The sequence below is a fragment of the Vulpes vulpes genome, unplaced genomic scaffold (assembly GCF_048418805.1).
Source record: "Vulpes vulpes isolate BD-2025 unplaced genomic scaffold, VulVul3 u000000698, whole genome shotgun sequence".
In the NCBI taxonomy this organism is placed as follows: domain Eukaryota; kingdom Metazoa; phylum Chordata; class Mammalia; order Carnivora; family Canidae; genus Vulpes; species Vulpes vulpes.
Genome location: NW_027325792.1, coordinates 689,915 through 704,387, shown reverse-complemented (window position 1 = coordinate 704,387; position 14,473 = coordinate 689,915). Strand labels below are relative to the sequence as shown.

The following is a 14,473-nucleotide window of genomic DNA, read 5'->3' as shown; positions in this document are numbered from 1 at the left end:
GCCGAGTCTCTGTCTTCCTCTGTGAAATTTCTGTGGGTGTCTTTTCCCGGTTTCATGATCAGATTGTATGTTTCTTTGCTCTTGAGTTGAGTATGTTCTTTATAGACCTTGGATAAGAGCGCGCTATCTGAGCGGTCGTTTGCAAATATCTTCTCCCGTTCTGTAGGTTGTCTTTTACTTTTGTGAACTGTTTCTTTTGCTATGCAGAAGCTTTCGATCTGGGTGAAGTCCCAATAATTCCTTGTTGCTTTTGTTTCTCTAGCCTTGGCGGACGTATCTTGCGAGATGTTGCTGTGGCCAAGTTGAAAAAGGGTGTTGCCTCTTGTCGCCTCTCGGATTTGGATGGATTCTTGTCTCACATTTAGATCTTTCATCCTTTTTGAGTTTATCTTTGTGTGTGATGTCAGAGAATGGCCTGGGATCCTTCTTCTGCATGTGGATGTCCAATATTCCCAGCACCATTTATTGAAGAGACTGTTTTTTTTCCAGGGGGAGTCTTTCCTGCTTTCCCGAATATTAGTTGACCATAAAGTTGAGGGTCCACTTCTGGATTCGCTATTTGGTTCCATTGATCTATGGGTCTGTTTTTGTGCCACAACCACACTGTCTTGATGGCCACGGCTTTGTAGAGCAACCAAAAATCTGGCATTGTGATGCCCCCAGCTATGAACTTCATTTTGAAAAGTCCCCTGTCTCTTTGGGGTCTTTTCCGGTTCCACACTAGAATCTTAAGATGGTTTGTTCCAACTCTCTGAAGAAAGTCCATGGTATTTTGATAGGGATTGCGTGAAATGTGTAAATTGCCCTGGGTAGCATGGACATATTCACAATATTAATTCTTCCTCTCCATGAGCATGGAACATTTTTCCTTCTCTTTATGCCTTCCTCGATTTCCTTCAGGAACGTTCTGTGTTGTTTAGGGTACAGATCCTTTACGTCTTTGGATAGGTTTATTCCTGGGTAGCTTATGCTTTTGGGTGCAGTTGTAAATGGGATTGACTCCTTAATTTTCGAGGCTCTTCTAACAACAACCTGTCAGTCAACAGCTCTTTCTATGTCCATTTATTTCCCAGGATCTGCTGTGGAAACCACAGGAACAGAACCTAGCACACAATCTGGAGACCTCCGCCCTCAACAACAGCTGAAAATATACACCCTCTACCGAAGCAGGGAACTGGACTCCCAAACAGAGATCCCAGAGGGTAACATGAAAATTGATTCATTAAATAATAGCCTCAAGAAATCTTGTCCTAGGGGCACCTGGGTGTTTCTGTCAGCTAAGTCTCTGCCACCGGGGTTTCAGCTCTGGTCATGACATCAAGGTCATCAGATTCACCCATATTCAGCATGGAGGCTGCTTCGTATTCTCTCTTCCTTTCCCTCTGCCCCTCTCCTCTTTACACTTGCTCTTTTGCTCTCTCCACACACGCAAAACAGAATCATTATTCAGTTTTGCTCGGGGTGCCATCGTAGAGACAGACCTCCTAAGCCGTATTCTTTATGTTTCATGTGTCCACATCTTAACTTGAAAGGTCAGTCATTAGTTTGTGGCCAAAATTGTGAAATCGCATTGAGAACCCTAATTTGGTCCGGTTTCATGGGAGGGGTTGTGAGCTAACATTTGGACATACTAGTCCGTGTTAAGTTTTAGCAAAATGTTTTCTGTTTTTACATTTTTTTATTAGAGTTCAATTTTCCAGCTTATAGCATAACACCCAGTGCTCATCCCGCCAAGTGCCCCCATCAGTGCCCATCACCCGGTCACCCCAACTACCCACCCACCTCCGCTTCCACTACCCCTTGTTCAGTTCCCAGAGATCGGTGTGTCTCCTGTTTTGTCACCCTCACTGATATATTCCCTCATTTTCGCCATTCCCTTTATTGCCTTTCACTAGTTTTTATATTCCCCAAATGAATGAGACCATATCAAGTTTGTCCTTTTCCGATGGACTTATTTCACTCAGCATAAGTCCCTCCAGGTGCGTCCGCGTCGGGGCAAATGGTGGGTATTTGTCGTTTCTCACGGCTGAGTAATATTCCATTGTAGCCGTGGACCACATCGTCTTTATCCATTCATCTCTCGAAGGACTCCGAGACTCCTTCCACAGTTTGGCTATTGTGGACATTGCTGCCATAAACATCGGGGTGCAGGTGTCCCCGCGTTTCACCACATCTGCAGCTTTGGGGTGAATCCCCAGCAGTACAATTGCTGGGCCAGAGGGAAGATCTGTTCTTAACTCTTTGGGGAACCTCCACACAGTTTTCCGGAGTGGCTGCACCAGTTCACATTCCCACCTACAGTGCAAGAGGGTTCCCCCTTGTCCGCGTCCTCTCCAACATTTGTTGTTTCCTGTCTTGTGACTTCCCCATTCCCACTGGTGTGAGGTGATATCACATGGGGGTTTGGATCTGTAGTTTCCTGATGGCCAGCGATGCGGGCCATGTTCTCATGTGCTTGTTGGCCGTTTCTCTGTCTTCCCCTGTGAGATTTCTGTTCGGGTCTTCTGCCCGTTTCACGATCGGATTGTTTGTTTCTCTGCTCTTGAGTTGAGTATGTTCTTTATAGATCTTGGACACCAGCCCTTTGACTGAGCGGTCGTTTGCAAGTATCTTCTCCCGTTCTGTAGGTTGTCTTTTACTTTTGTGGACTGTTTCTTTTGCTGCGCAGGAGCTTTCGATCTGGCTGGAGTCCCAATAATTCCTTGTTGATTTGTTTCTCTTGCCTTGGCGGACGTATCTTGCGAGATGTTGCTGTGGCCAAGTTGAAAAACGGTGTTGCCTCTGTTCACCTCTCGGATTTGGATGGATTCTTGTCTCACATTTAGATCTTTCATCCTTTTTGAGTTTATCTTTGTGTGTGGTGTCAGAGAATGGTCTAGCTTCCTTCTTCTGCATGTGGATGTCCAGTGTTCCCAGCACCCTTTATTGAAGAGACTGTCTTTATCCAGGGATAGTCTTTCCTGCTTTCTCGAATATTAGTTGACCATAAAGTTGAGGGTCCACTTCTGGATTCGCTATTCGGTTCCATTGAGCTATGGGTCTGTTTTTGTGCCACTACCACACTGTCTTGATGGCCACGGCTTTGTAGTACAACCTGAAATCGGGCCTTGTGATGCCCCCAGCTGTAGCCTTCTTTTTGAATAGTCCCCTGTCTCTTTGGGGTCTTTTCCGGTTCCACACTAGAATCTTAAGATGGTTTGTTCCAAATCTCTGAAGAAAGTCCCCGGTATTTTGGGGTTTTTTGGGGTTTTGTTTTTGTTTTTGTTTTTGTTTTTTTAATTTTAATTTATTTATGATAGTCACAGAGAGAGAGAGAGGCAGAGACACAGGCAGAGGGAGAAGCAGGCTCCATGCACCGGGAGCCTGACGTGGGATTCGATCCCGGGTCTCCAGGATCACGCCCTGGGCCAAAGGCAGGCGCCAAACCGCTGCGCCACCCAGGGATCCCTCCCCGGTATTTTGATAGGGATTGCGTGAAATATATAAATTGCCCTGGGTAGCATGGACATTTTCACAATATTAATTCTTCCTCTCCATGAGCATGGAACCTTTTTCCTTCTCTTGATGCCTTCCTCGATTTCTTTCAGGAACGTTCTGTGGTGTTTAGGGTACAGATCCTTTACCTCTTTGGTTAGGTTTATTCCCGGGTAGCTTATGTTTTTGGGTGCAGTTGTAAATGGGATTGACTCCTTAATTTTCGAGGCTCTTCTAACAACAACCTGTCAGTCAACAGCTCTTTCTATGTCCATTTATTTCCCAGGCGCTGGAGTGATAACAACCGAACCTGAATCTCGAAGAAACCCTTGGTACACCTGCCCTGGAGCATGGCCAAAAATGTTTTCCATCCTCCGTATCAGAAGAGTTCAGCCAACAGACGACAGGCCGGAGGGTAACATGAAAATTGATTCATTAAATAATAGCCTCAAGAAATCTTGTCCTAGGGGCACCTGGGTGTTTCTGTCAGCTAAGTCTCTGCCTCCGGGGTTTCAGCTCTGGTCATGACCTCAAGGTCATCAGATTCACCCATATTCAGCATGGAGCCTGCTTCGTATTCTCTCTTCCTTTCCCTCTGCCCCTCTCCTCCTTACACTTGCTCTTTTGCTCTCTCCACACACGCAAAACAGAATCATTATTCAGTTTTGCTCGGGGTGCCATCGTAGAGACAGACCTCCTAAACCGTATTCTTTATGTTTCATGTGTCCACATCTTAACTTGAAAGGTCAGTCATTAGTTTGTGGCCAAAATTGTGAAATTGCATTGAGAACTCTAATTTGGTCCGATTTCATGGGAGGGGTTGTGAGGTAACATTTGGACATACTAGTCCGTGTTAAGTATTAGCAAAATGTTTTCTGTTTTTACATTTTTTTATTGGAGTTCAATTTGCCAGCATATAGCATAACACCTAGTGCTCATCCCGCCAAGTGCCCCCATCAGGGGCCATCACCCAGTCGCCCCAACCGCCCGCCCACCTCCCCTTCCACTACCCCTTGTTCAGTTCCCAGAGTTCGGTGTGTGTCCTGTTTTGTCACCCTCACAGATATTTTCCTTCATTTTCCCCTTTCCCTTTATTGCCTTCACTAGTTTTTATATTCCCCAAATGAATGAGACCATATCAAGTTTGTCCTTTTCCGATGGACTCATTTCACTCAGCATAAGTCCCTCCAGGTGCATCCACGTCGGAGCTAATGGTGGGTATTTGTCGTTTCTCACGGCTGAGTTATATTCCGTTGTAGCCGTGGACCACATCTTCTTTATCCATTCATCTCTCGAAGGACTCCGAGACTCCTTCCACAGTTTGGCTATTGTGGACATTGCTGCCATAAACATCGGGGTGCAGGTGTCCCCGCATTTCACCGCATCTTTAGCTTTGGGGTATAACCCCAGCAGTGCCATTGCTGGCCCGGAGGAAAGATCTGTTCTTAACTCTTTGAGGAACCTCCACACAGTTTTCCGGAGTGGCTGCACCTGTTCACATTCCCACCTACAGTGCAAGAGGGTTCCCCCTTGTCCGCGTCCTCTCCAACATTTGTTGTTTCCTGTCTCGTGACTTTTCCCCATTCCCGCAGGTGTGAGGTGGTATCTCCTGGGGGTTTGGATCTGTAGTTTCCTGATGGCCAGCGATGTGGGGCATGTTCTCATGTGCTTGTTGGCCGTGTCTCTGTCTTCCCCTGTGAGATTTCTGTTTGGATCTTTTTCCGTTTCACGATCGGATTGTTTGTTTCTCTGCTCTTGAGTTGAGTATGTTCTTTATAGATCTTGGACACTAGCCCTTTGACTGAGCGGTCGTCTGCAAATATCTTCTCCCGTTCTGTAGGTTGTCTTTTACTTTTGTGGACTGTTGTTTGCTGCGCAGGAGCTTTCGATCTGGCTGAAGTCCCAATAATTCCTTGTTGCTTTTGTTTCTCTTGCCTTGGCGGACGTATCTTGCGAGATGTTGCTGTGGCCAAGTTGAAAAACGGTGTTGCCTCTGTTCGCCTCTCGGATTTGGATGGATTCTTGTCTCACATTTAGATCGTTCATGCTTTTTGAGTTTTTCCCTGTGTGTCGTGTCAGAGAATGGTCTAGCTTCCTTCTTCTGCATGTGGATGTCCAGTGTTCCCAGCACCCTTTATGGAAGACACTGTCTTTATCCAGGGATAGTCTTTCCAGCTTTCGCGAATATTAGTTGACCATAAAGTTGAGGGTCCACTTCTGGATGCGCTACTCGGTTCCATTGATCTATGGGTCTGTGTTTGTGCTACTACCACACTGTCTCGATGGCCACGGCTTTGTAGTACAACCTGGAATCGGGCCTCGTGATGCCCCCAGCTGTGGCCTTCGTTTTGAATAGTCCCCTGGCTCTTTGGGGTCTTTTCCGGTTCCACACTAGAATCTTAAGATGGTTTGTTCCAACTCTCTGAAGAAAGTCCCCGGTATTTTGTTAGGGATTGCGTGAAATGTGTAAATTGCCCTGGGTAGCATGGACATTTTCACAATATTAATTCTTCCTCTCCATGAGCATGGAACCTTTTTCCTTCTCTTGATGCCTTCCTCGATTTCTTTCAGGAACGTTCTGTGGTGTTTAGGGTACAGATCCTTTACCTCTTTGGTTAGGTTTATTCCCGGGTAGCTTATGCTTTTGGGTGCAGTTGTAAATGGGATTGACTCCTTAATTTTCGAGGCTCTTCTAACAACAACCTGTCAGTCAACAGCTCTTTCTATGTCCATTTATTTACCAGGAGCTGCTGTGATAACAACCGAACCTGAATATAGCAGACAACCTGGGTACATCTGCCCAGGAGCACGGCGAAAGCTCTTTGCAATCCGCAGAAACAGAAGAGTTCAGCCAACAGACGACAGGCCGGAGGGTAACATGAAAATTGATTCATTAAATAATAGCCTCAAGAAATCTTGTCCTAGGGGCACCTGGGTGTTTCTGTCAGCTAAGTCTCTGCCTCCTGGGTTTCAGCTCCGGTCATGACCTCAAGGTTATCAGATTCACCCATATTCAGCATGGAGCCTGCTTCGTATTCTCTCTTCCTTTCCCTCTGCCCCTCTCCTCCTTACACTTGCTCTTTTGCTCTCTCCACACACGCAAAACAGAATCATTATTCAGTTTTGCTCGGGGTGCCATCGTAGAGACAGACCTCCTAAGCCGTATTCTTTATGTTTCATGTGTCCACATCTTAACTTGAAAGGTCAGTCATTAGTTTGTGGCCAAAATTGTGAAATCGCATTGAGAACTCTAATTTGGTCAGATTTCATGGGAGGGGTTGTGAGGTAACATTTGGACATACTAGTCCGTGTTAAGTATTAGCAAAATGTTTTCTGTTTTTACATTTTTTTATTGGAGCTCAAATTGCCAGCATATAGCATAACACCCAGTGCTCATCCCGCCAAGTGCGCCCATCAGTGCCCATCACCCAGTCGCCCCAACCGCCCGCCCACCTCTCCTTCCACTACCCCTTGTTCACTTCCCAGAGTTCGGTGTGTCTCCTGTTTTGTCACCCTCACTGATATTTTCCTTCATTTTCCCCATTCCCTTTATTGCATTTCACTAGTTTTTATATTCCCCAAATGAATGAGACCATATCAAGTTTGTCCTTTTCCGATGGACTTATTTCAATCAGCATAAGTCCCTCCAGGTGCATCCACGTCGGAGCTAATGGTGGGTATTTGTCGTTTCTCATGGCTGAGTAATATTCCGTTGTAGCCGTGGACCACATCAACTTTATCCATTCATCTCTCGATGGACCCCGAGGCTCCTTCCACAGTTTGGCTATTGTGGACATTGCTGCCATAAACTTCGGGGTGCAGGTGTCCCCGCATTTCACCGCATCTTCAGCTTTGGGGTGAATCCCCAGCAGTGCCATTGCTGGGCTGGAGGGAAGATCTGTTCTTAACTCTTTGAGGAACCTCCACACAGTTTTCCGGAGTGGCTGCACCTGTTCACATTCCCACCTACAGTGCAAGAGGGTTCCCCTTTGTCCGCGTCCTCTCCAACATTTCTTGTTTCCTGTCTCGTGACTTTTCCCCATTCCCGCCGGTGTGAAGTGGTATCTCATGGGGGTTTGGATCTGTAGTTTCCTGATGGCCAGTGATGCGGGCCATGTTCTCATGTGCTTGTTGGCCGTGTCTCTGTCTTCCCCTGTGGGATTTCTGTTCGGGTCTTCTGCCCGTTTCATGATCAGATTGTTTGTTTCTTTGCTCTTGAGTTGAGTATGTTCTTTAGAGATCTTGGACACTAGCCCTTTGTCTGAGCGGTCGTTTGCAAATATCTTCTCCCGTTCTGTAGGTTTTCTTTAACTTTTGTGGACTGTTTCTTTTCCTGCGCAGGAGCTTTCGATCTGGCTGAAGTCCCAATAATTCCTCGTTGCTTTTGTTTCTCTTGCCTTGGCAGACGTATTTTGCGAGATGTTGCTGTGGCCAAGTTGAAAAACGGTGTTGCCTCTGTTCGCCTTTCGGATTTGGATGGATTCTTGTCTCACATTTAGATCTTTCATCCTTTTTGAGTTTTTCCCTGTGTGTGGTGTCAGAGAATGGTCTAGCTTCCGTCTTCTGCATGTGGATGTCCAGTGTTCCCAGCACCCTTTATTGAAGAGACTGTCTTTTTCCAGGGATAGTCTTTCCTGCTTTCTCGAATAGAGTTGACCATAAAGTTGAGGGTCGACTTCTGGATTCGCTATTCGGTTCCATTGATCTATGGGTCTGTTTTTGTGCCACTACCACACTGTCTTGATAGCCACGGCTTTGTAGTACAACCTGAAATCGGGCCTTGTGATGCCCCCAGCTGTGGCCTTCGTTTTGAATAGTCCCCTGGCTCTTTGGGGTCTTTTCAGTATCCACACTAGCATCTTATTTTTTTTTATTTTTATTTACTAATGATAGTCACACAGAGAGAGAGAATGGGGCAGAGACATAGGCAGAGGGACAAGCAGGCTCCATGCACCGGGAGCCCGACGTGGGATTCGATCCCAGATCTCCAGGATCGCGCCCTGGGCCAAAGGCAGCCACTAAACCGCTGCGCCACCCAGGGATCCCCCACACTAGAATCTTAAGATGGTTTGTTCTAACTCTCTGAAGAAAGTCCCCAGTATTTTGATAGGGATTGCGTGAAATATATAAATTGCCCTGGGTAGCATGGACATTTTCACAATATTAATTCTTCCTCTCCATGAGCATGGAACCTTTTTCCTTCTCTTGATGCCTTCCTCGATTTCTTTCAGGAACGTTCTGTGGTGTTTAGGGTACAGATCCTTTACCTCTTTGGTTAGGTTTATTCCCGGGTAGCTTATGTTTTTGGGTGCAGTTGTAAATGGGATTGACTCCTTAATTTTCAAGGCTCTTCTAACAACAACCTGTCAGTCAACAGCTCTTTCTATGTCCATTTATTTCCCAGGAGCTGGAGTGATAACAACCGAACCTGAATCTCGAAGAAACCCTTGGTACACCTGCCCTGGAGCATGGCCAAAAATGTTTTCCATCCTCCGTATCAGAAGAGTTCAGCCAACAGACGACAGGCCGGAGGGTAACATGAAAATTGATTCATTAAATAATAGCCTCAAGAAATCTTGTCCTAGGGGCACCTGGGTGTTTCTGTCAGCTAAGTCTCTGCCTCTGGGGTTTCAGCTCTGGTCATGACCTCAAGGTCATCAGATTCACCCATATTCAGCATGGAGCCTGCTTCGTATTCTCTCTTCCTTTCCCTCTGCCCCTCTCCTCCTTACACTTGCTCTTTTGCTCTCTCCACACACGCAAAACAGAATCATTATTCAGTTTTGCTCGGGGTGCCATCGTAGAGACAGACCTCCTAAGCCGTATTCTTTATGTTTCATGTGTCCACATCTTAACTTGAAAGGTCAGTCATTAGTTTGTGGCCAAAATTGTGAAATTGCATTGAGAACTCTAATTTGGTCCGATTTCATGGGAGGGGTTGTGAGGTAACATTTGGACATACTAGTCCGTGTTAAGTATTAGCAAAATGTTTTCTGTTTTTACATTTTTTTATTGGAGTTCAATTTGCCAGCATATAGCATAACACCTAGTGCTCATCCCGCCAAGTGCCCCCATCAGGGGCCATCACCCAGTCGCCCCAACCGCCCGCCCACCTCCCCTTCCACTACCCCTTGTTCAGTTCCCAGAGTTCGGTGTGTCTCCTGTTTTGTCACCCTCACTGATATTTTCCTTCATTTCCCCTTTCCCTTTATTGCCTTCACTAGTTTTTATATTCCCCAAATGAATGAGACCATATCAAGTTTGTCCTTTTCCGATGGACTCATTTCACTCAGCATAAGTCCCTCCAGGTGCATCCACGTCGGAGCTAATGGTGGGTATTTGTCGTTTCTCACGGCTGAGTTATATTCCGTTGTAGCCGTGGACCACATCTTCTTTATCCATTCATCTCTCGAAGGACTCCGAGACTCCTTCCACAGTTTGGCTATTGTGGACATTGCTGCCATAAACATCGGGGTGCAGGTGTCCCCGCATTTCACCGCATCTTTAGCTTTGGGGTATAACCCCAGCAGTGCCATTGCTGGCCCGGAGGAAAGATCTGTTCTTAACTCTTTGAGGAACCTCCACACAGTTTTCCGGAGTGGCTGCACCTGTTCACATTCCCACCTACAGTGCAAGAGGGTTCCCCCTTGTCCGCGTCCTCTCCAACATTTGTTGTTTCCTGTCTCGTGACTTTTCCCCATTCCCGCAGGTGTGAGGTGGTATCTCCTGGGGGTTTGGATCTGTAGTTTCCTGATGGCCAGCGATGTGGGGCATGTTCTCATGTGCTTGTTGGCCGTGTCTCTGTCTTCCCCTGTGAGATTTCTGTTTGGATCTTTTTCCGTTTCACGATCGGATTGTTTGTTTCTCTGCTCTTGAGTTGAGTATGTTCTTTATAGATCTTGGACACTAGCCCTTTGACTGAGCGGTCGTCTGCAAATATCTTCTCCCGTTCTGTAGGTTGTCTTTTACTTTTGTGGACTGTTGTTTGCTGCGCAGGAGCTTTCGATCTGGCTGAAGTCCCAATAATTCCTTGTTGCTTTTGTTTCTCTTGCCTTGGCGGACGTATCTTGCGAGATGTTGCTGTGGCCAAGTTGAAAAACGGTGTTGCCTCTGTTCGCCTCTCGGATTTGGATGGATTCTTGTCTCACATTTAGATCGTTCATGCTTTTTGAGTTTTTCCCTGTGTGTCGTGTCAGAGAATGGTCTAGCTTCCTTCTTCTGCATGTGGATGTCCAGTGTTCCCAGCACCCTTTATGGAAGACACTGTCTTTATCCAGGGATAGTCTTTCCAGCTTTCGCGAATATTAGTTGACCATAAAGTTGAGGGTCCACTTCTGGATGCGCTACTCGGTTCCATTGATCTATGGGTCTGTGTTTGTGCTACTACCACACTGTCTCGATGGCCACGGCTTTGTAGTACAACCTGGAATCGGGCCTCGTGATGCCCCCAGCTGTGGCCTTCGTTTTGAATAGTCCCCTGGCTCTTTGGGGTCTTTTCCGGTTCCACACTAGAATCTTAAGATGGTTTGTTCCAACTCTCTGAAGAAAGTCCCCGGTATTTTGTTAGGGATTGCATGAAATGTGTAAATTGCCCTGGGTAGCATGGACATTTTCACAATATTAATTCTTCCTCTCCATGAGCATGGAACCTTTTTCCTTCTCTTGATGCCTTCCTCGATTTCTTTCAGGAACGTTCTGTGGTGTTTAGGGTACAGATCCTTTACCTCTTTGGTTAGGTTTATTCCCGGGTAGCTTATGCTTTTGGGTGCAGTTGTAAATGGGATTGACTCCTTAATTTTCGAGGCTCTTCTAACAACAACCTGTCAGTCAACAGCTCTTTCTATGTCCATTTATTTACCAGGAGCTGGAGTGATAACAACCGAACCTGAATATAGCAGACAACCTGGGTACATCTGCCCAGGAGCACGGCGAAAGCTCTTTGCAATCCGCAGAAACAGAAGAGTTCAGCCAACAGACGACAGGCCGGAGGGTAACATGAAAATTGATTCATTAAATAATAGCCTCAAGAAATCTTGTCCTAGGGGCACCTGGGTGTTTCTGTCAGCTAAGTCTCTGCCTCCTGGGTTTCAGCTCCGGTCATGACCTCAAGGTTATCAGATTCACCCATATTCAGCATGGAGCCTGCTTCGTATTCTCTCTTCCTTTCCCTCTGCCCCTCTCCTCCTTACACTTGCTCTTTTGCTCTCTCCACACACGCAAAACAGAATCATTATTCAGTTTTGCTCGGGGTGCCATCGTAGAGACAGACCTCCTAAGCCGTATTCTTTATGTTTCATGTGTCCACATCTTAACTTGAAAGGTCAGTCATTAGTTTGTGGCCAAAATTGTGAAATCGCATTGAGAACTCTAATTTGGTCAGATTTCATGGGAGGGGTTGTGAGGTAACATTTGGACATACTAGTCCGTGTTAAGTATTAGCAAAATGTTTTCTGTTTTTACATTTTTTTATTGGAGCTCAAATTGCCAGCATATAGCATAACACCCAGTGCTCATCCCGCCAAGTGCGCCCATCAGTGCCCATCACCCAGTCGCCCCAACCGCCCGCCCACCTCTCCTTCCACTACCCCTTGTTCACTTCCCAGAGTTCGGTGTGTCTCCTGTTTTGTCACCCTCACTGATATTTTCCTTCATTTTCCCCATTCCCTTTATTGCATTTCACTAGTTTTTATATTCCCCAAATGAATGAGACCATATCAAGTTTGTCCTTTTCCGATGGACTTATTTCAATCAGCATAAGTCCCTCCAGGTGCATCCACGTCGGAGCTAATGGTGGGTATTTGTCGTTTCTCATGGCTGAGTAATATTCCGTTGTAGCCGTGGACCACATCAACTTTATCCATTCATCTCTCGATGGACCCCGAGGCTCCTTCCACAGTTTGGCTATTGTGGACATTGCTGCCATAAACTTCGGGGTGCAGGTGTCCCCGCATTTCACCGCATCTTCAGCTTTGGGGTGAATCCCCAGCAGTGCCATTGCTGGGCTGGAGGGAAGATCTGTTCTTAACTCTTTGAGGAACCTCCACACAGTTTTCCGGAGTGGCTGCACCTGTTCACATTCCCACCTACAGTGCAAGAGGGTTCCCCTTTGTCCGCGTCCTCTCCAACATTTCTTGTTTCCTGTCTCGTGACTTTTCCCCATTCCCGCCGGTGTGAAGTGGTATCTCATGGGGGTTTGGATCTGTAGTTTCCTGATGGCCAGTGATGCGGGCCATGTTCTCATGTGCTTGTTGGCCGTGTCTCTGTCTTCCCCTGTGGGATTTCTGTTCGGGTCTTCTGCCCGTTTCATGATCAGATTGTTTGTTTCTTTGCTCTTGAGTTGAGTATGTTCTTTAGAGATCTTGGACACTAGCCCTTTGTCTGAGCGGTCGTTTCCAAATATCTTCTCCCGTTCTGTAGGTTGTCTTTAACTTTTGTGGACTGTTTCTTTTCCTGCGCAGGAGCTTTCGATCTGGCTGAAGTCCCAATAATTCCTCGTTGCTTTTGTTTCTCTTGCCTTGGCAGACGTATTTTGCGAGATGTTGCTGTGGCCAAGTTGAAAAACGGTGTTGCCTCTGTTCACCTTTCGGATTTGGATGGATTCTTGTCTCACATTTAGATCTTTCATCCTTTTTGAGTTTTTCCCTGTGTGTGGTGTCAGAGAATGGTCTAGCTTCCGTCTTCTGCATGTGGATGTCCAGTGTTCCCAGCACCCTTTATTGAAGAGACTGTCTTTTTCCAGGGATAGTCTTTCCTGCTTTCTCGAATAGAGTTGACCATAAAGTTGAGGGTCGACTTCTGGATTCGCTATTCGGTTCCATTGAGCTAAGGGTCTGTTTTTGTGCCACTACCACACTGTCTTGATAGCCACGGCTTTGTAGTACAACCTGAAATCGGGCCTTGTGATGCCCCCAGCTGTGGCCTTCGTTTTGAATAGTCCCCTGGCTCTTTGGGGTCTTTTCAGTATCCACACTAGCATCTTATTTTTTTTTATTTTTATTTACTAATGATAGTCACACAGAGAGAGAGAATGGGGCAGAGACATAGGCAGAGGGACAAGCAGGCTCCATGCACCGGGAGCCCGACGTGGGATTCGATCCCAGATCTCCAGGATCGCGCCCTGGGCCAAAGGCAGCCACTAAACCGCTGCGCCACCCAGGGATCCCCCACACTAGAATCTTAAGATGGTTTGTTCTAACTCTCTGAAGAAAGTCCCCAGTATTTTGATAGGGATTGCGTGAAATATATAAATTGCCCTGGGTAGCATGGACATTTTCACAATATTAATTCTTCCTCTCCATGAGCATGGAACCTTTTTCCTTCTCTTGATGCCTTCCTCGATTTCTTTCAGGAACGTTCTGTGGTGTTTAGGGTACAGATCCTTTACCTCTTTGGTTAGGTTTATTCCCGGGTAGCTTATGTTTTTGGGTGCAGTTGTAAATGGGATTGACTCCTTAATTTTCGAGGCTCTTCTAACAACAACCTGTCAGTCAACAGCTCTTTCTATGTCCATTTATTTCCCAGGAGCTGGAGTGATAACAACCGAACCTGAATCTCGAAGAAACCCTTGGTACACCTGCCCTGGAGCATGGCCAAAAATGTTTTCCATCCTCCGTATCAGAAGAGTTCAGCCAACAGACGACAGGCCGGAGGGTAACATGAAAATTGATTCATTAAATAATAGCCTCAAGAAATCTTGTCCTAGGGGCACCTGGGTGTTTCTGTCAGCTAAGTCTCTGCCTCTGGGGTTTCAGCTCTGGTCATGACCTCAAGGTCATCAGATTCACCCATATTCAGCATGGAGCCTGCTTCGTATTCTCTCTTCCTTTCCCTCTGCCCCTCTCCTCCTTACACTTGCTCTTTTGCTCTCTCCACACACGCAAAACAGAATCATTATTCAGTTTTGCTCGGGGTGCCATCATAGAGACAGACCTCCTAAGCCGTATTCTTTATGTTTCATGTGTCCACATCTTAACTTGAAAGGTCAGTCATTAGTTTGTGG

At 46.4% G+C, this 14,473-nt stretch overlaps 2 protein-coding genes across 2 annotated transcripts in view; one reads left to right on the top strand and one right to left on the bottom strand.

The window, feature by feature from the left end:
• The window catches only part of LOC140597372 (uncharacterized), a 340,786-nt gene that overhangs the window by 143,929 nt on the left and 182,384 nt on the right, over nt 1-14,473 (bottom strand). The window lies entirely within an intron of this gene.
• The window catches only part of LOC140597362 (uncharacterized), a 37,672-nt gene that overhangs the window by 4,085 nt on the left and 19,114 nt on the right, over nt 1-14,473 (top strand). Inside the window, exons 2-7 of the mRNA XM_072745618.1 lie at nt 1,074-1,202; nt 3,761-3,889; nt 6,219-6,347; nt 8,879-9,007; nt 11,336-11,464; nt 13,996-14,124. Coding sequence (XP_072601719.1) covers nt 1,074-1,202; nt 3,761-3,889; nt 6,219-6,347; nt 8,879-9,007; nt 11,336-11,464; nt 13,996-14,124 — 774 coding nt within the window. The remainder of the gene's footprint in view (nt 1-1,073; nt 1,203-3,760; nt 3,890-6,218; nt 6,348-8,878; nt 9,008-11,335; nt 11,465-13,995; nt 14,125-14,473) is intronic.